Source organism: Scyliorhinus torazame, chromosome 15, assembly GCF_047496885.1.
Source record: "Scyliorhinus torazame isolate Kashiwa2021f chromosome 15, sScyTor2.1, whole genome shotgun sequence".
In the NCBI taxonomy this organism is placed as follows: Eukaryota; Metazoa; Chordata; class Chondrichthyes; order Carcharhiniformes; family Scyliorhinidae; genus Scyliorhinus; species Scyliorhinus torazame.
The window spans coordinates 132,214,126-132,237,466 of record NC_092721.1 but is presented as its reverse complement, the minus strand read 5'-3'; the positions used below and the strand labels follow the sequence as shown (position 1 = coordinate 132,237,466).

The window sequence follows — 23,341 nt, the reverse complement described above, 5'->3', positions numbered from 1 at the left end:
TCGCGAAGATCGGCCGGCGTGGGTCGCGAAGATCGGCCGGCGTGGGTCGCGAAGATCGGCCGGCGTGGGTCGCGAAGATCGGCCGGCGTGGGTCGAAAAGGTCGGACGCCAGCATGGGTCGCGAAGGTCGGCCGGCGTGGGTCGCGAAGATCGGCCGGCGTGGGTCGCGAAGGTCAGCCGGCGTGGGTCGCGAAGGTCAGCCGGCGTGGGTCGCGAAGATCGGCCGGCGTGGGTCGCGAAGATCGGCCGGCGTGGGTCGAAAAGGTCGGACGCCAGCATGGGTCGCGAAGGTCGGCCGGCGTGGGTCGCGAAGATCGGCCGGCGTGGGTCGCGAAGGTCAGCCGGCGTGGGTCGCGAAGATCGGCCGGCGTGGGTCGCGAAGATCGGCCGGCGTGGGTCGCGAAGGTCAGCCGGCGTGGGTCGCGAAGATCGGCCGGCGTGGGTCGCGAAGATCGGCCGGCGTGGGTCGCGAAGATCGGCCGGCGTGGGTCGTGAAGGTCGGCCGGCGTGGGTCGCGAAGATCGGCCGGCGTGGGTCGCGAAGATCGGCCGGCGTGGGTCGCGAAGATCGGCCGGCGTGGGTCGTAAAGGTCTGACGGCGTGGGTCGTAAAGGTCTGACGCCAGCGTGGGTCGTGAAGGTCGGCCGGCGTGGGTCGTGAAGGTCGGCCGGCGTGGGTCGCGAAGATCGGCCGGCGTGGGTCGCGAAGATCGGCCGGCGTGGGTCGAAAAGGTCGGACGCCAGCATGGGTCGCGAAGGTCGGCCGGCGTGGGTCGCGAAGATCGGCCGGCGTGGGTCGCGAAGGTCAGCCGGCGTGGGTCGCGAAGATCGGCCGGCGTGGGTCGCGAAGATCGGCCGGCGTGGGTCGCGAAGATCGGCCGGCGTGGGTCGCGAAGATCGGCCGGCGTGGGTCGTGAAGGTCGGCCGGCGTGGGTCGCGAAGATCGGCCGGCGTGGGTCGCGAAGATCGGCCGGCGTGGGTCGCGAAGATCGGCCGGCGTGGGTCGTAAAGGTCTGACGGCGTGGGTCGTAAAGGTCTGACGCCAGCGTGGGTCGTGAAGGTCGGCCGGCGTGGGTCGTGAAGGTCGGCCGGCGTGGGTCGCGAAGATCGGCCGGCGTGGGTCGCGAAGATCGGCCGGCGTGGGTCGCGAAGATCGGCCGGCGTGGGTCGTAAATGTCTGACGGCAGCATGGGTCGTGAAGGTCGGCCGGCGTGGGTCGCGAAGATCGGCCGGCGTGGGTCGTGAAGGTTGGCTGGCGTGGGTCGCGAAGATCGGCCGGCGTGGGTCGTAAAGGTCTGACGGCAGCATGGGTCGTGAAGGTTGGCTGGCGTGGGTCGTGAAGATCGGCCGGCGTGGGTCGTGAAGGTCGGCCGGCGTGGGTCGTGAAGATCGGCCGGCGTGGGTCGTGAAGGTTGGCTGGCGTGGGTCGTGAAGGTTGGCTGGCGTGGGTCGCGAAGATCGGCCGGCGTGGGTCGTAAAGGTCTGACGGCAGCATGGGTCGTGAAGGTCGGCCGGCGTGGGTCGTGAAGGTCGGCCGGCGTGGGTCGTGAAGGTCGGCCGGCGTGGGTCGTGAAGGTCGGCCGGCGTGGGTCGCGAAGATCGGCCGGCGTGGGTCGTGAAGATCGGCCGGCGTGGGTCGTGAAGGTTGGCTGGCGTGGGTCGTGAAGGTTGGCTGGCGTGGGTCGTGAAGGTTGGCTGGCGTGGGTCGTGAAGGTCGGCCGGCGTGGGTCGCGAAGATCGGCCGGCGTGGGTCGTGAAGGTTGGCTGGCGTGGGTCGTGAAGGTTGGCTGGCGTGGGTCGTGAAGGTCGGCCGGCGTGGGTCGTGAAGGTCGGCCGGCGTGGGTCGTGAAGATCGGCCGGCGTGGGTCGTGAAGGTTGGCTGGCGTGGGTCGTGAAGGTTGGCTGGCGTGGGTCGTGAAGGTCGGCCGGCGTGGGTCGCGAAGATCGGCCGGTGTGGGTCGCGAAGATCGGCCGGCGTGGGTCGTAAAGGTCTGACGCCAGCATGGGTCGTGAAGGTCGGCCGGCGTGGGTCGTGAAGATCGGCCGGCGTGGGTCGTGAAGGTTGGCTGGCGTGGGTCGTGAAGGTTGGCTGGCGTGGGTCGTGAAGGTCGGCCGGCGTGGGTCGCGAAGATCGGCCGGTGTGGGTCGTGAAGGTCGGCCGGCGTGGGTCGTGAAGATCGGCCGGCGTGGGTCGCGAAGATCGGCCGGCGTGGGACGTGAAGATCGGCCGGCGTGGGTCGTGAAGGTCGGCCGGCGTGGGTCGTGAAGGTCGGCCGGCATGGGTCGTGAAGGTCGGCCGGCGTGGGTCGTGAAGGTTGGCCGGCGTGGGTCGTGAAGGTCAGCCGGCGTGGGTCCTGAAAGTTGGCCAGTTGGTAAAAGTGGGTCTCGGAAAAAAAAGTATGAAAACACTCTTCTAGGCAAATGAAGAGCATTCTATCACATTCCTGACCCAATCCTGGTAGACGGTTGGAATGCTTCAAAGCGTCAGGAGGAGAGTCATTTGCTGAAGAATTCCCAGCTTTTGACCTGCACTTGCAGCCATTACTCATAATTGGTTGTGGCAGGAATGCAGAACTGATCTGATCTGTTGCTTGTCGGATCACTTAGTGATCTGCCTTGTGCTGTTTAGCATGCATGTATGTGTTGTAACATTTTAGAGTGAAATATGAGCAGAGGTGCATTACCCAGCCATCGAACCTGCTCTGCTAATTCAATGCTATCATGGCCGGTCTTCCATCTCAAATCCATCTACCTGTACTATATCACATAATTGTCTTAATATCAGAACCAAATCAGCAATGAGGACCTCTCTTCTTCAAAAGACTGGATGTTGGGTGAATTGAACTATTCAAGATTACGGTTGTTATATTTTTGGTGGGTAAGCGTATAGAGGGATATAAAACAAAGGTGGGTAAATAGAGTGTTTAAAAATGGAGATCGGAACTCTTCGTGTACTGACGAGCAGCGCTGAACTCATCAGTGCAGGAAATGAAATGCGGCCTCGGTGGGGCTCTCCTTGCCCAGTCCCAACAAAACAAACAGAGCCCCGTTTAATAGCTTGGTCATTCTTGGCCCTGCAGGCACTGAGAACACCCTGTAAAATGAACCCAAAATGGGTCTCTGTTTTTCCCCCATTAAATCGCGCCCTAAATGTTAACATCTGGACTGAATTACGTGCGGTTCATGTTCCCATTGGGGGTGCCATGTGTGGAGGAATTCAGGATATGCTAATGGACCCGCACTCTGCTGGCACGGGTTCCAAGCAATTCCCAGCCCAGCGGGCATTCTAACTGCTGAGGCCGGAGTTAGCGCTAAAGAGCCTGGCAACTGAGCTGTTTTTAAGCGTTTCAGTTACCACACACTCACTGCAGCCACCAAAATGGCTCAGAGAAGGCCTGCCCCCCAAGGTTGAGAGTCCGAGGTGGACCCACAGCTCCATGTCAGTGAGGAGCAGAGGGACACCCTCTTATACAGTGTGGGGTGCAGTCTCAAGCCTGCCCCCCTGAACACGGCCTGGGAGGTGGTGGAAGAGGCAGTCAGTGCTGCCAGTCTCACCAGGAAGAGATAGCTGGTGATCTGGAGGGGTGGGGTGACGAGTGAGGCCTCTGCCCTGAGAGAAGCAGAGAACTAGGGAGAGTTTCAAAGGCTGCGGTGCAGGTGTCCTTTGGTCAAGGTGAGCTTTGCTGATCCCTTGCTCTGCAATGGGGCAGCGCTTCTGAGGAGCGCCAACATCTATTAGGCTTTATAGCATCAAACTTGGCCCTTGATGATGCAGCTGGGATATGAGCGTGTCCGGAGGGGCAGCTTGGGTGGGCTCCCAGGTGACCAGAGGCCTTTTGAGCATATAAAGGTCACAGACTGCACTCAGCAGTGTGAGCAGCCAGGAGGAGCCTGTCATTTGCACCAATGGGATGCGTTTAAAAGACAGACTGCAGCAATGGCTGAGCCAGGCCACTCCGATCCCGAGGGGAACACCACAAGTGCACGGACCTGGCATCAAGTCACTACCCGCTACTGCCCCCAGCCGGGGCAGCCATCCTCCAGCAAGCCCGACAGTTTTTAACGATTTTGCAGTGTTTCTTTTAGCCCCCACCCCCGCAGCCATGGCGCCCAGTCCACATTTGTAAATACTTGTAGTAATTCCCACCCGAGAGACTTCCGCTTGAGAGGAGTGGAGCACCGCGGGAGGGCAGAGCACACTGTGATTGCAGGGTTTAGAGAATACCAAAGTATATCATGGGGTTCACCTGACCCACAACTTTAAATAGATTTTGGTTATGGGGAGCACAAGGGCCCACTTTACAGGTCTGATGGAACAGAGATCTAAAGTATGCTTAAAACAAAACAATGTTTATTCTATGAATCCAGTTAACGTTTTATAAACATACTAAACAGTTTTTCAACTACCAATCCTGACCACCCCCCAAAAGATACAGTACTCTATAGATAACTCTTGATAACTTTCCAAACAACATCCACAAGTTAAACCCTTTTTAAATAAAGGTAGCAGGTTTAAATGCTCTACAGAAACAGGTATTACTTTGAAATCATCAATGATCTGGAGACATTCCTTAGCTTGTAGAGGGAGAGATCATTATGCAGCTGTTTGCTTTGAATGCAGCCATCCATCTCTGAAAAACGAAACCAAAAACACACTGCAACTGCCAGCTCAAAACGAAAGTGAAGGACAGACAGCCTAGCTCCACCCACACACTGACATCACTGCAACTATTTGATAAATACCCATTTCTTAAAGGTACATCGACCTGACACATGCCACCGCTGGCGTGGGTCGCATACCTAGTTATCGCTGCCAACGACGGACCGGAGCATGGCACCCAAATTGGCACAGGGTGAGGATCTCATTTTTGGCCAGATGCCTTGGGCTGGATTCTCCAAAAATGGGGCTATGTTCCCACGCAGACGTATAAATGCTGGTGTTTCCCGCCAGACATTCCTTAAAAATGTTAAGACCTATTCACCTGCCTGCAGGGGGCTGCCAGTGCCCTGGAGTGCTTCTCGCAGCTTTCGCTGTGCGAACGGGCTCCCGCACTTCCGGTTGCGAGTCCGCGCATGCGCATGGTAGCGGCCACCAGCGGCCGAGCCGAACGCAATTGGAGACTCAGCCGGCAGACCAGGACCAACAAAGAAGGTCCCAACGACCTGCCCCGCGCCGCTCCATCTGACCGCCCGATCGCCACCCTGGCCGCCATAAGGCCCTCCCGGTACTTGATCCCCCCCGCCCCCCACCACGGCGGCTGCGAACTGAGTCCGCAGCCGCTGCGTGAAAGTCCTGACTAGCTGGATGTGGTTAGAACCACTATGTAGGGAATTCGGCTGGTCGGGACGGGAGCATCGCTGGGAGGGCCTCTGGCAATGGCTCCCCAGCCGCGCCACGTAAATCGTGCGCGAGCGATTCTCCGGGGACCGGAAAACCGCGGGAGCAGTGCCGGGCCCGATTCGGGTGTAAAAGTGGATTCTCCGCCCCCGCGCCAAACGTGATTTTGGCGCAGGGCTGCGGAGAATCCAGCCCCTTATTCTCCATCCGATTGCAGTTTGCGTTTGCAATGTCGTGAGGTGGAGAATTCCGCCAGTGAGTTAAAAAAAAAAATATCACAGAAACTGGTTTCACTGCTTTGTTCTGTTTGTTCTTTTACAGTGAAACACACAACAGGATTTTTTTTTGCAGAATGTCATTGACTGTCATTGGAATAACTGAAACTTGACAGATCTGAAGAAACAGCTAGTAGAGTTGTTCTGCATTAAATCTGGTCATAGATTCATATGGAGCGGCTTAGACCAGCCTGATGTAAATCTCTTGCTTTGCAACCAAGTGGTAGGCTGAAGGCAAGATGGGGGAGTTTGTGCTCTGAGGCAAGACTGCAGTAATTAACTCCTGACTGTTTCACCCAGAGCTTTGCAGGTACACCTGCTGCAATTTCACAGCAAACGGTAAATCTGTAGAAAGGACTGCAATACATTGCTGAATGCTTTGTAATCAATGGCTGAAAGACATTGGACGGGATTCTCCAACCCCCCGCCGGAGATCAGTATTCTTGACTAATTTCAATCATCTGCAGAATTGTTTAGTGTATATTTTGTGAGGCTTCGCTTTTGGCACAGAACTTTACTGAATTCAACTTTCTCACTACAATATTTTGCTATAGATATGTAAGCTAGTCAGCCTCTTCCAGTCTCCCAGAATGTTGGACAGACACCTACCATCTCAGCTTACAGCAGATGAAAGGTAAGGCATGTAAATCCAGATTTCCACTCGTGCCATTGTAGTGAGGAAGGATGGCTGTGAGCAGAGGATATATAGGAGTTTAATTCTTGCAGAATTCTGCCCATTTTATGCCTTTGTGTAGTTTGTGGTGGAGGGACAGTGACCAGCAACATCTATCTCAAATGGACTCTTCCTTCATTTAACCATTAGTTTGGGGAGAGGACAGCCATGCATTCTATTTAATAGAGTCCCTACAGTGCAGGAGGCCATTCGGCCCATCGAGTCTGCACCGACTCTTTGAGAGAGCACTCCACCAATGTCCACTCCTCCATATCCCCGTAACCCCTGAACCTAACTTGCACATCCCTCGACACGGAGGGTCAATTTATCATGGACAATGCGCCGAACCTGCATATCTTTCAACTGTGGGGGAAACCCACGCAGACACAGGGAGGACGTGCAAACTCCACACAGACAGTCAGCCAAGGCCGTAATTGAACTCGGTCCCTGGTGCTGTGAGGCAGCAGTGCTAACCACTGTGCCCCTGTGCCACCCCTATTTCTCAATGTTTTAACAGGATGTCAGATGTAAACCATATCCACACAAATGAGTATGGAAGACCATGTAAAGGGCACATTAACAGTAAAGTTAATGGGCCGCACCGGCGCCAAAGAGTGGAGTGGCGTGAATCCTCCGCACCTTCAGGGACTAGGCCGCCGCCGGTGGGGTTGGCCGGCGCGGAAGGGCTTGGCGCCGCACCAACTGGCGCCGAAAGGCCTCCACCGGCCGGTGCGAGTTGGCGCATGCGCGGGAACGCTAGCGTGTGCTGGTGACATCCCAGCGCATGCGCAGGGGGGTTCTTCTCCGCGCCGGCCATGGTGGAGGTTGACATCAGCCGGTGCGGAGGGAAAGGGTGCTCCCATGGCACAGGCCCACCCGCGGATCGGTGGGCCAAGATTGCAGGCCAGGCCACCGCGGGGACACCGGCGCCAGAGAATTTGGCAGCCGGCGTCAGGGCGCGATTCATGCCGCCCCCTGCCGATTCTCCGACCCGGCGGGGAGTCAGAGAATCCCGTCCAATGTCTTTCAGCCATTTGTTTTGACATTTTGTCTTTGTCTGTTGCTGATGCTTAGGTTCTCATAAACCTTTGTGCAAATTATGATCATTCTTGTCCCTGGCACCTTTACTGGGGCCAATGGACTTTCCAGTGAGAATCCTCAATCAGAGGTGTTTGGAAAATTATGGGCTGGAATTCTCCAGCCGTTGAGATTCTTTGGTCCTGCAGGCAGCGCACCCCCACCTGCGGGTTACCCGACACCATGGGGTGTCTTCAATGGGAAATCCCACTGACCAGCGGCGGGGGCAGAGAATTCCACCGCCTGTGAACAGCGTGCTGCGGAGAAACCCGGGGCTGGGGGACCGGAGAATCCAGCCCATGGAGAGGAATGGAAGGATGCCAGACGGTTCAATGCAAGGGGTTCCAAGCACCCTGGACATAGTCACTCTGACAGAGATGAACATACTTTGCTTTGACAGGCAATTCATGCCAGCAAGTTCCCTTCCAAGCTGCAGACCATCCTGACTTAAAACTATTTTGCCATTCATTTACTGTCACTGGACAAAATCGAGGAACCCCCTTTGTAACAGCGCTGTGGGTGTATCTGCATCAGATGGATTGTGGCGGTTCAAGAACATGACTTACCACCATCTTCTCAGGGGCAACAGAGATGGGCAACAAACGCTGGCTTTGTGAGTGGTGCTCAAATCCCATGAAATAATTTTTAAAAATTGAGCATGAAGCTGTTGGATTGTTGTAAAAACCCATGTAATTCATTTAGTTTCCTTTAGAGCAGGAAATTGGTCGTTGTTGCCTGTGCCATTTGTGACCCTCATTCCACAGCAGTATGATTGCCATTAACAACTCTTTTATGTCCCTCAGCAAGCTCTTGGTTAATTGTTCATTGGGTGCTTACAGCTGACCTTTCAACACACAGAACATGGTGTCCTCTGCCTGTAATGTTCTGTGCTCATCCTTCCTTTCTGGGCTTTCAGCATTATGTGATTGCAGGTTAGCTCCTAGCAGAGGCCTGTAGTGGTGGAAAGTCTCACTGGTTTTGAGCAGAAGCCAAAAGGATCCCAGGGCTGGACACCTTTGAGTGGAAGGTTGCAAGTATAGGGTACTCTTGTCTTGCTACCTGTCACCCTCAATTTCTCAGGTCTGAGGGAATGGCAGGTGTAAGACATAACGCTAATCTCTTCTGTCACCTACTTTGTGTTCTTTCCAATGAACCAACATGGAAAGGAGACAGAGACCCACAACATCATCTCCTCCTTCATTAACAAATCGGTGTCATGGGTCTCCTCCCTTTTTCATTTTCTTTTCCGTGCAAACAAAGCAAGAGGTATAATAGGATAACAACAGAAATGCTGGATTCACTCAGCAGGTCTGACAGCATCCGTGAGAGAAACAGAGTTAACATTCGAGTCTAACTGACCCTGCTACAGTAGCGCATTGGTTATGTTGATGGGGTAATAATCCAGGAATCTTGCCAAACGATCTGAAGACAGAAATTCAAATCCCATCACAGCAGGGGACAGGGGAGGGAGGTCTGGCGACCACCAAATCTCAAGGGGCATGACTTCAGGAAGTGGTTTCTAATGGAGACGCACCCCATCCCCTTCCCACCTGATATGTAACTTTGTTATTTTTCGGCCTACAGAGGTTCAATCTTCCTGCCAGCCTAAAGATTGAGGCTGAGCGGAAACAGCCCTTAAATGGCTACAAATTGGGCTTCAATTGAGGAAAGGGTGGGTTTCCCTTCTGAGATCGTACCCACCGCAGTGTCAAATTGCTGTATGGTTGGGGTAGGCACCCGGAGAGCTCCCCACCCCTTCAGTTCACACTCCCAGTCCAGTCTAAAAACATATCGGTGGGGGCATGTAAAATTCTGGCCCTGAAATTTTAAAAATAGTAATTGGTAACAACGGCCATTAGACGAGCAGATGGTTGTAGAATAAAACATATAGATCACAAATATCCTTTAAGGAAAGAAGTCAGTTTGTAAGGGCAGCATGTTAGCACAGTGGTTAGCGCTGTTGCTTCACACTCCAGGCTCCCAGGTTTGATTCTCGGCTTGGGTCACTGGCTGTGTGGAGTCTGCACATTATCTTTGTGTATGAACGGATATTCTCCGTTCTCCCTGATCTGAGAATCCCGGCCACAATGTTTTGGCCTCAACTGCTCTCTATGGTCGTGAATTCCACAGGCTCATTACTCTCTGAGTGATGAAACATCTCCTCATCTCAGTCCTCAATGGTTTATCCCGAATCCTTAGACTGTGACCCCTGATTCTGGACTCCCCGTCCATCAGGAAAATCCTTCCTGCATCTACCCTGTCTCATCCTGTTAGAATTTTACAGGTCTCTCTGAGACGCCCTCTCATTCTTCTAAACTCCAGCGAACATAATCCTCTTTAAAAATATTTTATTAAGGCATTTAAATAAACAACAAAACAAAGAAGAGTAGAAGCAAAATTGTACAACATAATAAATGACCAGCACCCCCCCCCCCCACCTTTACCAGAATAAAGTCTCCCAAGATGCTTCTGAGGAACATTTTGAAAACAAAATATGACACTGAACCACATATGCAATTATTAGGTCAGATGATCTCTATCTTGGTCAAAGAAGTAGGAATTAGGAGTGACTTGAAAGAGGAAAGTGAGGCAGAAAGGTGTAGGTAGCGTGTTACAGAGCTTGGGGCCTAGGCACCTTAAGGCACGGTCATCAGGGTTGGTGATTAAAATTGCTTATCCTCAAGAGTTCAGAATTAGCTGCATGCAGATATCTCAGAGGATTGTTGGGGTGGATGGAAAGATTGGGATGGACAAGGCCATGGAAGGATTTGATATCAAGGATGATCATATTAAAATCAAGACATTGCTTGCCCGAGAGCCAATGTAAGTCAGCAAGCACATGGGTGATAGCAGATCAGTACTTGGTGGGCGTTAAGACACAGATGGCAGAGATTTGGATAACCTCAGGTGTATGGAGGATAGAATGTGTGAGGTCAGTCAGGAGTGTGTTGGAATAGTCGAGTCTCGAGGCGAAAGTCTGTGAATGAAGGTTTAACCAGCAGGTGAACGGAGAATGGATGAAGTTGGACAATGTTACGAAGGTGGAGATAGGTGGTCCGAGTGATGGTGTGAATATATAGTTGGAAGGTCATCTTGGGATCAACTGTGACACCAAGGTTATGAACAGACTGGTTTAGGCACAGATTGTTTCCAGGGAAAGAGATGGATTCAGTAGCCAGACAAAGGAGTTTGCAGTGTGTCTGAAAACAGCTTCAATCTTCACAGTAATTATTGGAGCAAATTTCTCAAAGCATAATTTAAGATGGTTATAGTTGTTGGAGTCGATCAGCCCCAGGATATCACTGCAGGAGTTCCTCAGGTTAATATCTAGGGCAATCATCTTCAGCTGCTTCAACAATGAGCTTCCCTCTATCATAAATTCGGAATAAGGGATGTTCTCTAATGATTACACAGTGTTCAGTACCATTTGAAACTCCTCGGATAATGAAGCTGTCCGTGTCCAAACACTGGAAGACCTGGTCAAAATTCAGGTTTGAATTGACAGAACATTTTCACCATGTAAGTGTTAGACAATGACATTTCCACTGAGAGAATCTAACCACTTCCTCTTGACACTGAACAGCAGTAACATTGCTAAATCCCCCACATCAAATTCATAACGGGTCAGTAACAATCAGAAACACATAAATGCAATCACTACAAGAGCAGGTCAGGTGCTGAGAATTCTGCAATGAGTGACTCATGCCCTGACTCTTGAAGCCTTTCTATTATCTACAAGGAACATTCCAATACTGTGATGAAATACTCTCCAATTGTCTAGACGAATGCAGCTCCAACACACAAGAAATTCAACATCGCCCAGGGAAAGCAGCTCACTTGATCTACACGCTGTCCATCAACTTAAACATTCACTCCCTCTACCACTGAGGCACCATGGCTGCAGTGTGTACTATCTACAAGAAACACTGTAGAAAATCACCAGGGTTCCTTGACAGGACTTTGAAAACCCATAACCACAAGCACCTAGAAAAACAAGGACAGAACACACACGGGGACACCACCACATGCAAGTCCCCTCTAAGTCATGCACCATTTTGACTTGGAAATATAACACACTGCCTTCATTGTCACTGGATCAAAAATCTGAAACCTCCTCCCTACCAGCACAGTGAGTGCCACATGGCTATAACACTTAACGAACGTGGCTCACCACAAATTCTGGTTCGACAATATGTCGTGTTAGGTACACTGGTATAACACTGGCTGCAACAGGATGCAGCTTAGATCAAAAAGATACTCCAGACCTTGAAGTTAGTTCAATCAGGTTTATTGAACGAATAGCACAGTTAACACAGTTCTCTGTGAGTTCGACTCTCTGCTAACTTAAGTGTGGTTACTCTTTCTGACTGAACCAGACTAGCTCTTAGCCACGTGGTGGAGGTGTGAGATTGTAACAACACCCTTGACTGACTCTCCAGATGTTCATCAGTGAAAAGAGGCAGAGTGTGAGTGCCTCGTGTCTTTTACAGTCAGATCCCACCCCTGAGTGCCCTGCCTGCTTATTGGTCATGTCCTGTTCTCTGTGTCCATTAGCTGCTTGTTTCTGCCTGCCTGTATATCATTATGTGTATGTCTGCATATCATGACACAATAAACGTTTGCCTTATCATTAATGCCTGTTCTGGAAATAAGTAAAACAAAATCCTTGATGCGCTAGACATGAGAATCAGCCCCCATATTCTCCCTGATAACTGCTACACAGTGGCTGTCTCAGGTTGCCTTCTTGTACTTTACATTTAATGATAATGACAACAACATTTTTTCTTCAGGCTGTTTTACCAGCCGTCTATTCAATAGTGCCAGACAGTTGTCTCATTCAAAGACAGTGAGTGTACATTAAACATGTATACAAGGGAACGGCACCAGAGGCGAAGCTCTATTGTAGGACAAGTAATGTCACCATTTGATTGTCAGAATACAAAAATGTTTATAATTAGCACAAGCAGCAGCTCCCAGTCATAAAATAGCATCAAGAACACTCGAGATGAATTGATAAAACTCTCCAAGTGACTCAATTTTAACTCTTTAGATCTTTGGAGATATGCCTTTTTAAAGTCAGAAGTTCAATGTAGGATTTTTAAATGTAACCAGAAATAATAGATAAGTCGACACTTCACTGTGTGTATTATAATAACCCAATCTATAATGCGCTGCATTAATTATTGGCCCTAATCTTTCTGCTGCAAACCTAGTCTGTAATGTCCTTGGAAAGTAATTTGTGTCTGCTGCAGCAAAGACAAATCAGGGAACCTAGGGGCGACACAGCCAACAACTGACCACTTCTACATCAATGAATCAATTAATCAAATCAGTGTTGGCGTGACCTGAATCGTAGGGCTGCAAACTGGCTTACCCCGCTATTAGGGTGTGGTGGTTATGATCGCAAAACGGCCATGGTGGTTCCAGTGAAGGCAGGCAGCATGCGAATTTGGTGCTACCACCTCGGTTACCTGATTAGAGCACAGCACTGACCATTTCCTATGCTGCTGGCAGTCTCTGCACTCAGCAGGAAGTTGACAGCCAACCTTCTGTTCTTAAAGCTAGCCTGTCCCTCTTAAAGAGAAGCTTTAATGAATGACTGGAAGGCCCTGCTGAATGAAACTGCTCCAATGCTAAACTAGGAAATTGGAGCCCCATGGCAGAGAGGGAGCTCCAGGCTCATGGATGTGGTGCAGGCGGCTTTAGTAGTCGAGGGCAGAAACCATAGTTCCATGGGTGTTAGGATGCCCACAAAGACTATCTCCAGAAGGAATTGTGAGCAGGTGGCCAGGGAGGTCAATTTACAGAATCTGAATTATTTTGGTACTGATAGCTGAGCCAAAAGAAGTCTAATGACCTTGCATGGGTGGCTAGGGTGAATGAATGCATCTTCTCCTTCTCGCCACACCACCAACTTCTCACATGGCTCCATGCACCACACCCCCTCCACTCACCCTGAACTCAAGACTCACACGTAACATCCAGATACTCTGCTGAACTCTCACACAATTACCATTGCTTCCTGCCTCACACCCACCTGTTCCTGTCTCCACCGATCTTTAGTTATTCAGCTGCAGAAGGCATATCTGACATTCTTCCTTCTCTCTTGCAGGACAAAGGAGCATACTATAGAAGGGAGCGGGGCACAGCAGAGCTGGCAAGGGACAAGGATGCCTGGATGCCCTGTATTCTTTGGAGGAGATGGTTCCCCATATCATGGAGTCAACTACAACAGAGTCTGTGGCATCCAGTGTGGCTAAGAATATTGAGGATGAAGGTATATTTCTGTATAACCATTGCTCAACTCTCATTCTATCTGGCATGATGAACAAGCTGAGGAGTATGTGATGGGACTGTTGCTTTACACCCATCCCATCTTCCTCACACCAATGTTCGCTTTCTGATTTCCTGCTTTCACATAACCAGGAACCACCACCCAGCCACAGCAGTCATTAGAGGAGTAAAAAGAGTAACAGCACAGCACTGATATGGAGGCGCCATCACTTGAACTGACACTTGCGGTCACCATGTGCCATACTGGCATGGCACATATGTTAGAGACCATTATAGAGTTGCGATCAGTACATGGTGACTCACTGGACACATGTGACCTGAAGCCAGACCAGAGGTAAAAGATGATTCATTTGTCCACTCATTAGAGGATGAAATCTCATTTCACTGTAGTGTACTCAGATGAGGGTCTCAATGGGGCCGCACACAGCAGAGTGCTGAATATCACTGTCAAGGAGCATGGAGGAGTCCAAACCCAAGTTTAAACAAAGGCATCATGTAAAACCCCTCTTCACAGGCCCCTGCCATGCTGCAGATCTGGAGGCACTGCGATTGCTGTCCCAGTGCTTACTGCAGCTTTTGTGTGGACAGGTCACCCACTCTGCTGCTATCCGCGTGAGGGTACAGCGGCGTTCTCTACCAAATCCAGAAACTCAACAGACCACATCCAGAGTACTTTCAGACACTTTCTAATTGCAGAATTTCTTCAAAACCTTCATATCTGCAAGTTGGGTGCCTGGCCTTTAAGTGGCACAGTGCAGGGCCCATCTTGCAGCTGCATGTTTGATCTTTTGTGAGTGTTGTGCAATTTCATTGAATGGACCCACATGGTTAAAATTTGGAAAATGGGTGTCAGGTCAGTTAGTTGGGTGTGTGATGTCGAGCTGGTAACCATTTATTTGCTTCTCAGGATGATGCACCAGGTGGGCTGTGTTGGAAGTGACAGGAGGTGCAGTGCATGCCCCCAGAAGGGTGATCGGCATCGATAGCCCCATCTTGATGCAGTGCCACAGATCCAAATTTCTGATCTATTGAATTTCAAACTCTTCCACCTTTAGAAAATTGAATTCTAAACACAATGCACTACTACAGTTTTCAGGAACATATAAAGCTACAGATTTTTAAAAAAACATTTCCTTCGGAGATGACATTAATAGCTTCAAGGAACTGCAGAATCTAGGTTAAACAAACTGAAGATGGGGATAACATCAAAACTAATTTTGCCGTCTTGATGAACTCAAAGGGCGGGCAAAAAGTTCAATTTCACAGAACTAAATCCCATGTTCAAAGGCACCTGAAATAGGTACAACATGATACTGACTGCCGAACGGCCACCATAATCAGGTATTATGAGCCTTACAAACGCTGATGAGTGGGTTTAATGCTTATTAAACGTCCCCACTCCAAAAACTGTAATAAATAAACAAGCCCAAACCTGTCCAGGCGAAACTGCTTGTCAGAATTATTCAGATGAGACATGAACCCTAATTTCAAACAATTGTTCCTTTGGCTTCAGGTACATGATGTGAGCCTGCCAGTCATTTCTGGCCTCAAAGCGTGCCCAAACTAATTTCTCTCCCACTTCAGTGCCTTAATAACGGTAATAATGAATGTATGTGCAGGCGGCTTGGCTCTGTATTTCTGGTACCATCTGCGGGAGGGCCTAACCAGTGGCCCTTAAAGATACTGCTGTAGGTAAGGTTTCTTTGTAACTTATTTAGTGTGGAAAGGAAGAGAAAGAATGTTCCTTCTGGTACAACAGCAATGCTAAGGCCCCCTCCCACTCACCACCGCCCCAGGGCCTACCTGAGGGCCATTGTTAGGGTCACAGCCTCGTCCAGAGGAGTCTGACTTGTCAGAATTACTCAGATGAGACTTGAGTCCTAATTTCAAACAATTGTGCCTTTGGCTTCAGGCACGGGCGGGATTCTCCAACCCCCCGCCGGGTTGGAGAATCGCCGGGGGTCGGCGTGAATCCCGCCCCCGCCGGTCTCCGAATTCTTCCACCACCCAAAAACCGGCGTGGCGTGAGTCGCGCCACCCACCTCGGAGAACGGTGGGGCTCGGCGCGACTCAATGGGCCCCGGGACTGCCCGAATTCTCCGGCTCACGATGGGCTGAAGTCCCGCCCGCCTGTAGCCAGTCCCGCCGACGTAAATTGGAGTTGGTCCCTTATCGGCGGGACTTGGCGGCGCGGGCGGCCTCCGGGGTTATTGGGGGGTCATGGGAGATCTGGCCCCGGGATGTGCCCTCAAGGTGGCCTGGCCCGTGGTCAGGGCCCACCGATCCGTGGGCGGGTCTGTGCCGTGGGGGCACTCTATTCCTTGCGCACCGGAGGCCGTGGTCATCCACCATTCCCGGTGCGGAAGTGACTCCATGTGCGCATGTGCGGGGATGACGTCAGCAGAAACTGACGCTCCCGCGCCGGCCAGCGGAGTCCCTTCGGCCACGGCTGGCGTGGCGCCAAGCCCCTTGCCGGCCAGCCGTGGAGGATTCCGCACCCTTGGGGCGGCCCGACGCCGGAGTGATTCATGCCACTCCGTCCCGCCGGGACCCCCCCCCCCCCCCCCACCGCCCCGCCGGGTAGGGGAGAATCCCGCCCCATGATGTGAGTCTGCCAGTAATGTTTTGGCCTGAAAACTGCCTGAACTAATTTCTCTCCCACTTCAGTGCATCACACTGTGTCCACCACTCAATCTGAACCTAAGATGCAACAATGAAGAAATGGTTTACTGGCATTTAGCTAAGTAGTAAAAAAGCAAGAAGGAGCAGAGATTTTATTTTATTTTCATAAATAATGTTGAACTTGTGAATTAAAGAATATTCACCTGGATAATTAGTTTTCGGTCTAAGTGACTGAGACAAGAAAACTGGATGAAATCCAGGAGGTCTTTGATTGCAATTGACATGACTGAGGCAGATCTATGATAGTCAACCTTTTACAGTTTCAGTTATGGAGGAGAGGTGTAAATTTATGGTGCGGCATGAACATGCTGTGGCTTGCAAAAAGCAACTGCACTATATCACAATAAAGATGCTTTCTAAAATACTGGTCTAATATGGGCAAGACAAACAATTTCTCAGTCTCACACATACCATATCCTGTGTCATTTGTTTCTCTGTCTTATGAATTAAAAGCTCCAGGCTTGGCCATTAATTTTTTCACCCACTGGCTGTCAGATATAAAATGTGCACCCAGTTGTTATTGTGTAGATATTGTTTATAGCTAATCCATTTTAGAATGTTATTGGATAAACTAAAATAGGTTTCAGGATCACTTATCATCACATCTTATAGCTCAATAGTCAGGGGTCATAGATCCAAGATAGTCACTAATAAATCCAACTGGGAATTCATGAGAAACATCTTTACGCAGTGAGTGGTTAAATGTGGAACTACAAGTAATTGGAGCAATTAACATGGGTAAATTTAAGTAGAAGCTGTGGGGAGAAAAGAATAGGAAGATGTGTTGATGGGGTTAGATGAAGACGGCTAGAAGGAGGTTCACATGGAACATAAAAACCGGCATTGATCTGTTGAACTGAATGGCTTGTTTCTGTAATACAGACGTGATGTAATACTATCGTAGTGGTACAGAGCCCAATTTCTAGCACCCATCATCATGGCATTCATTTGTAGACAAGGGCTTGTCAGAGTTTATGCAGATTGTTTTAAAACTAAAAATGAACATATTGGATATACCAGATTCCACCCTTGGCCCCAGAAGCTTCAGGTCAATGTTTTAAGAAGCAGAACATTTGCCAGCCCCTTCCACTGGTGTATTATCTAGCATTCTGGCTTGTACTGGAGGCTGAAAATCTGCTCAAGTCTTCTCACCTTTCTGTGGCCTGTATTTTTCAGCTCAAATACATCTATTGTGAAGTTTGTCCGTCGACCGTAGTTGTCAAACTGAACGTTTCCCGTTAAGCCCTGGATCCGTACCTTTAAAATAATGCACAAGAAAATGGATTCATTATAATCTCTGCTGAAATTTCTGCTGGAACTGAAATGTCAGCATAGTTTGAGATTAAGGTCTTTTTTGTTCTAATTTTCTTTCCTCCTACCCTGGAGATGCTGACTAATGCTGAGGAACAGTTGTATGGGCGTGGTGGCCTTTTTATCATTAGCTAGTTGTTATGGTCTGTAATGCACTGCCTGAAAAGGTGTCAGAAACAGATTCCATAGTAACGTTCAAAACATAATTTCCTGTGAAAGCAGCATTTGTGATGGGTTGGGAACAAGAGAGTGGTATTAATTTGTTAGCTCTCTCAAACAGCTAACATAGGCACGGACACCGGGATGCTTCTACCAATTGGAGCATCACAAATACTGCCACAACTCAACAAAGGCCAGCATAGTAAGATTCTATTATCTATGTGGCTTTTCTTCACCTTTTGCAATATTATTGAAAAACTATGCCAATTCAGTGAAAATAGTGGTAAGTTTCTGTTGAGTGTTTACTGTTGGCCATCATAAAACTGTGCCAATGTGAAATTCTTCTTGAGTCAAAGCAACTAGCTAAAGGATATTTATGCATGTTTCCGGAATAAATAATTTGGTGTTAGATGAGGACAATTAAAACCTATTGACTACAGGGAAAGATTTCTTTTGGGAGTCATTCCTAGTGAAACGGCAATATGTATACTTTGTAAAGCTGCTGATGACTTTGCCCTGTGAACAACATCTCCCCATGTGTTGCATTCTAAAACCATGGGTAGCATTCCTCTTTCTGATGGGAGTGTTAATTGATGGGGTTTAGAGCAATACTGTAGTTTTTTCAGGTGCTGGCTCTCTATAGGGAGCCACAGAGTTGTGAAGTTGTATTCACTGCATCGAGATGGAAACTCACGTTGCAACCTGTAAAAGCCATTACATGGCCACAGGTAGCCACGAGCAGTTTATTAAAGCATGTTGTATTTACTAGCTTTAAATAAATATAAACTCCTTGCACCAGATAGAAAACTCATCATCTCTACGGGTATTTAGCTGCAGTTTGTATCGAACATCTTCTCTACATTCGTAGAGATGTCCTTTTTAAACACTTTAGTGTTTTAAAAATTTGTTCTTTGTTATGATTTACAGTGACAGTTAAAAGAGCAACTAGCAAACCTGTTCCTAGGCGTTTGCCTTGTAGTTATTCACTTTTGAATAATTCCACAGTCTGTTTAAAGGAAATAATATAATATGAACTGTGCAGGCATTTTATTGTGTTCATTATGTGGCTGCCTGTGCCAATTATAACTTGGAGAAATTATAATTACTTTTATTTGTGAATTAAATTCGTAAGTGTCAGTCCAGCTTAATTAGAGGCTATTACTTCTCAATTGGGAGGATGTGAGTGCAAGACAGAATCTCGAGGACTTGAACACAAGTGTTCTCTATGTATCCTGTCCAACGTTCCTCTTGCAAGTGATTCCACCAAAAATCTAGCTGGTTTGTCATCTCACTGCTGTGCAAAAGGTCTTTATTCTGCAAAATAGCTCTTTGCTTCCTAATGTAACAATAACTGCACTTCAAATTATCTTATTGAATGTAAAATGGTTAGTGATGTGATAAGGTGCTATATATATGCTAACTCCCATTCTCAAATGAATCATTTTAAAACTTTACATTAAAAGTATGTGAAATCCGGGTAAAGGTTTAACAAACTGAAAAGCTCTAGTATAAATTTACATCTTCAATGCTTCTGACATGGAGCTTTGTACACCTGGATCACATTTATAACTCAGGCACATATTTGCCATGACATTCTGTACATTGTTTAATTTCTCTGAGCACAAAAATCTGAAACTGGAGTCCCAGGAACATATGCGTATGTATGTTAAGCATTGCTGTATTTCAATCAGTGACAACTCTGAGCTCTGGATTGTGACATTTACTGTAACGGTATTGAAAATACTGAAGTAGTTGTTGTAAAAAAGAGTAAATTGTATGTAGTTTACAAAAAGTTCAGTTGTATATTATTATACATTAATATGGCATGTGTTGGAAGACACATCAATATAGACAATAGGCACGATGTGGAGATGCCAGCATTGGACTGGGGTGAGCACAGTAAGAAGTCTTACAACACCAGGTTGAAGTCCAACAGTTTTGTTTCGAATCACTAGATTTCGGAGCACAGCTCCTTCCTCAGGTTGGACTTTAAGAATTCTTACATAGAATATAGGAGCAGGGACAGGCCATTCGGCCCTTTGATATGAGTATGTCGGCATAAATGTGCACCGCGTATTGTATTTTTAGGTTTGGCGTGGGGAGTTGGGAGTTACGAGATGGGTAGCTAGGCAAAAGTGCAAAAAAGAGCAATTGTATCTTTTCAAGTGTGTTTCGATTTGGTCACTATGACTGTGCTGCGTGAAGCAGGTAGAGTATGAACTTGCTGGTCATCAAAGTTCAGAATTTAGTGGTAATCGTGCAACCATTTGTGTGTCAGTACAATAGCATGCACACAGCAGTATTGGCAAGCAGGGGAATATATTTGATCCCTGAGTATTCCGATGTTGGAATGCACTCATTATAATCAAGTGTAGAGTGGGGCGAGGAGGCATGCGTTCTGTGTTTCCTGGCAGTCTCACAATCATTGTCTCCTAGATCCCCACCAATGTTGGATCTTTTACCTCAGAAATACCATTGTGTGCATCCCTAAAGCTTAAAAATAAGGCTGATAAATGTGCTTCCCATCATCACATTTAATATCAATTCACACTTTGATAATAGCTCTAATATTTTGCTGACATAGATGATGCTATTCTGTTGAATATTTCTTCCCCTCACTTTTATATGCATCTGTATTTCAGTCTCTAGGCAAGAGATCATGCAAGTTTCCTAACTCCAGGCTGTTGTTAATGTAACTGGTTTGCAAAAGGAACTGGAACAAAGCAGAGGCGGATTTGATTTGTGTCATTCACTTTCTTGATACGAGGAAGCGCATCACCTATAATTGATACCTTTTTAAAAATAAATTCATTTTTCCCAATTAAGGGTCCTCAACGCCGTGAGACAGTAGTGCTAACCACTGCTTCACCGTGCCGCCTTGATTGACACCTTTTTGGTTGCTTGATAAGTTCCCACTTTGTGGAATCACAGGGATACCTTTGATTTGCCCCTGCTGGGTGTATGTTTTGGTGGGGTGGCATGTAAAATAAGGTAGGTACCCACTCGACCACCTTCCCACCCACTTCCAAGCTCAACCCCATAATATTTGCAGCCCGTCCGCCAGATTTAAATACACAATCATGGTTCAATTGGGTTTGTTATCAAGACAGTTGACCCTGATAATACGCTGCCCATGCTATGAAACTGTTGCCATGGGCAGTCGGACGGAAGTGGGCAGCCTAATGTTTGAAATAAATTCTTCAAAGGGCGGGAGGGAAGAGTGGGTTCTATCTTTGGTCTGCCCTTTGCGGATTGGGGGGTGGGCCGAACCAAGATTGAAACCCCCCTTTCTTCATACCCTTTTGCTGCCTTAAACCCACCACATCTATCCCTCCATAGCCTCTCCCTAACTTGCCCCACCCCTGTTGCCCAAGGCCCTGGACGTACCAATTTCCAGAGATGCATTGGGCTTTCTTCTGCTTCCTTATTGCAGTCCTGGCAGCACCCACCAATGCACTCTTGGAACTGCTGGGACTGATGGAGCTACTGGCCTATCGAATTGGCCAGCAACTGCCAAGGACAGGACTTCCTTCCTAGTGTGGGCAGAGCCCGCCTGCAGCATGTTACGGCTGTGGGGCGTGCTGACGTGGAGCGGGTTGGCTGCACCCAGGCTTTGCCCTGGGTGGTGGAGAGGCAAGCCATGCATCCTCCTATAATATTCAACCCACAGAGTCAAACACTGCCACTCTTGACCACCGGGATACTATTGCTACTGGACCGCCACAGAACATTAGGGAAGATGGGATGGATTATTTTAACCTAGAATGGCTGGGTTTCATTAGGCTTAGTTACCCACAGACGTTTGAGTACAACCTGAAGTTGTGAGCAGTCTGATCTTGTGCAGTGCTGCCTACACCTGATTTGGGGCCTGTTTAAACAGGGCAAGTAACAGCTTGTCTTTTCAACCAATTAGATTGAAGCATCCTTTCAGTCGTGCAGCATCTGAACCAGGAAGTATCATTTATAATAATTAATTCATATACAGAAAGCAAAATAAAGTGAAAGGAAAATAGATTAATAGAGAATAGGAAAAGTGAGAAAGATTTTTTAAAAATCTAATAATTAAAATCGGAAGGAATAAAGACCCCACACCTGCACAAGTAAATTCTCAGGGTGAGAAAGGTGGTTTGTTTGGGAGCAATCAAGACTTGCCACGGTGCTAAAAAATAATTTAAACTTCAATTGACAAGCCATAACCTTTTCTTGCATGTTTAATAGGTGTCGACTGAGTTTGAATGCTGAATCTTTCAACGTAATCAACATAATGAGGCTTCTGAAGGAGCAGGCCAAATTGAACAACAACTTCCTGATTTCAGCATTTAACTGCAAATGTGCAGGCAGTGGTAGTTGCGGTTTGATTTACTCCTGAATAGCCGTGAGTGCTGATAGCCTAACCAATACTCCTACCATAAAATCTGGGCTAATATGGCAGGATGGACAATTTTAAAATCTCTATTATCAGAAAATGATAATACTGTACCTGTTTCAGTGCCCTTTCTGTGTCAATACCTTGAACCCAAGGAGCAGCAGGATTTGCAAGACAGTCTCCAGCATTTCCTTTCCTTGAAATCCCAATCCGTTGTCTTCGGAGGTAACGGAATGCTTCAGCCATAACGAGTATCCCATCATATGTAAGTGCAGATGTGTACTAAAAAGAAACATATTCAAGTTGTTCATGACACATTGTATTTGATCCAAGATTTTTCTCATTCAACCACACACATTAAGGCCGTGGATGCTAATATCATCTTTAGACTTGTGCTACACTATGGCAAAAAACATGGACCTTTAGTTGTGCTTGAGGCTCATTAATCTTATACTCGTCCTTATGTTGTTGGTAAAATTTACAACCACTTAACTGAAATATCTGGGGCTGTATTCTCCGTCCCGCCGTGCCACATTTCTGCCCCGACCCACCGGCGGGATGCTCCGTTATGCCGGCCGGTCAATGGGGTTTCCCATTGTGGGGCAGCCCCACGCCGTTGGGAAACCCCTGGGCGCCGGCTAAATATAACATCCCGTCGGCGGAGAATCCCGCCTCTGGCGTTCTAAGTCGAAGATGAGTCACCCAAAATTAATCTTGTTCCTTCAGTACAATAAAACTGGGAACACTTTCATGGCACTGTGTAGAACAAATATAAGGGTTTGAATAGCGTTTTGGCTTTATACTGGCTAGAATTGGCAGGTTTTATAAGTTCTTGCCAGAAGGGATCTTCAATTGTTGGAAGCACAAGTTTGGAACCTGAATGAAGAATGTGGGACAATTCATCAAACCTACCCCCAAATGTTTGCCTATTTTCCCTTTGAAGAGAATTTATATTCTAACATCGAAAATGTGGTTGTGAATAAAATCCAACAATGGAAGCTCTATTTGTTTGGTCGAGCCTCGTCCTGTCGGGTTTGCGATTATGAAATGTTGTGTGGCACTACCAACACGGTAAATGTGATAGACCTCAAATAGATCTAGCAACTCAAGACTGGGCATCCATAAGACGGTGTGGGTTATTAACAGCAGCAGAATTGTACTCAATCAC

General features: G+C 48.3%; 1 protein-coding gene across 8 annotated transcripts in view; it reads right to left on the bottom strand.

Moving 5' to 3' along the window:
* The window catches only part of LOC140391818 (glutamate receptor 4), a 438,531-nt gene that overhangs the window by 193,118 nt on the left and 222,072 nt on the right, over positions 1-23,341 (bottom strand). For all 8 annotated transcript variants that reach the window (XM_072476746.1, XM_072476748.1, XM_072476750.1 and 5 more), the window contains 2 exons: positions 22,288-22,455; positions 17,490-17,594 (listed from right to left, as the gene is read on the bottom strand). In XM_072476746.1, coding sequence (XP_072332847.1) covers positions 17,490-17,594; positions 22,288-22,455 — 273 coding nt within the window. The remainder of the gene's footprint in view (positions 1-17,489; positions 17,595-22,287; positions 22,456-23,341) is intronic.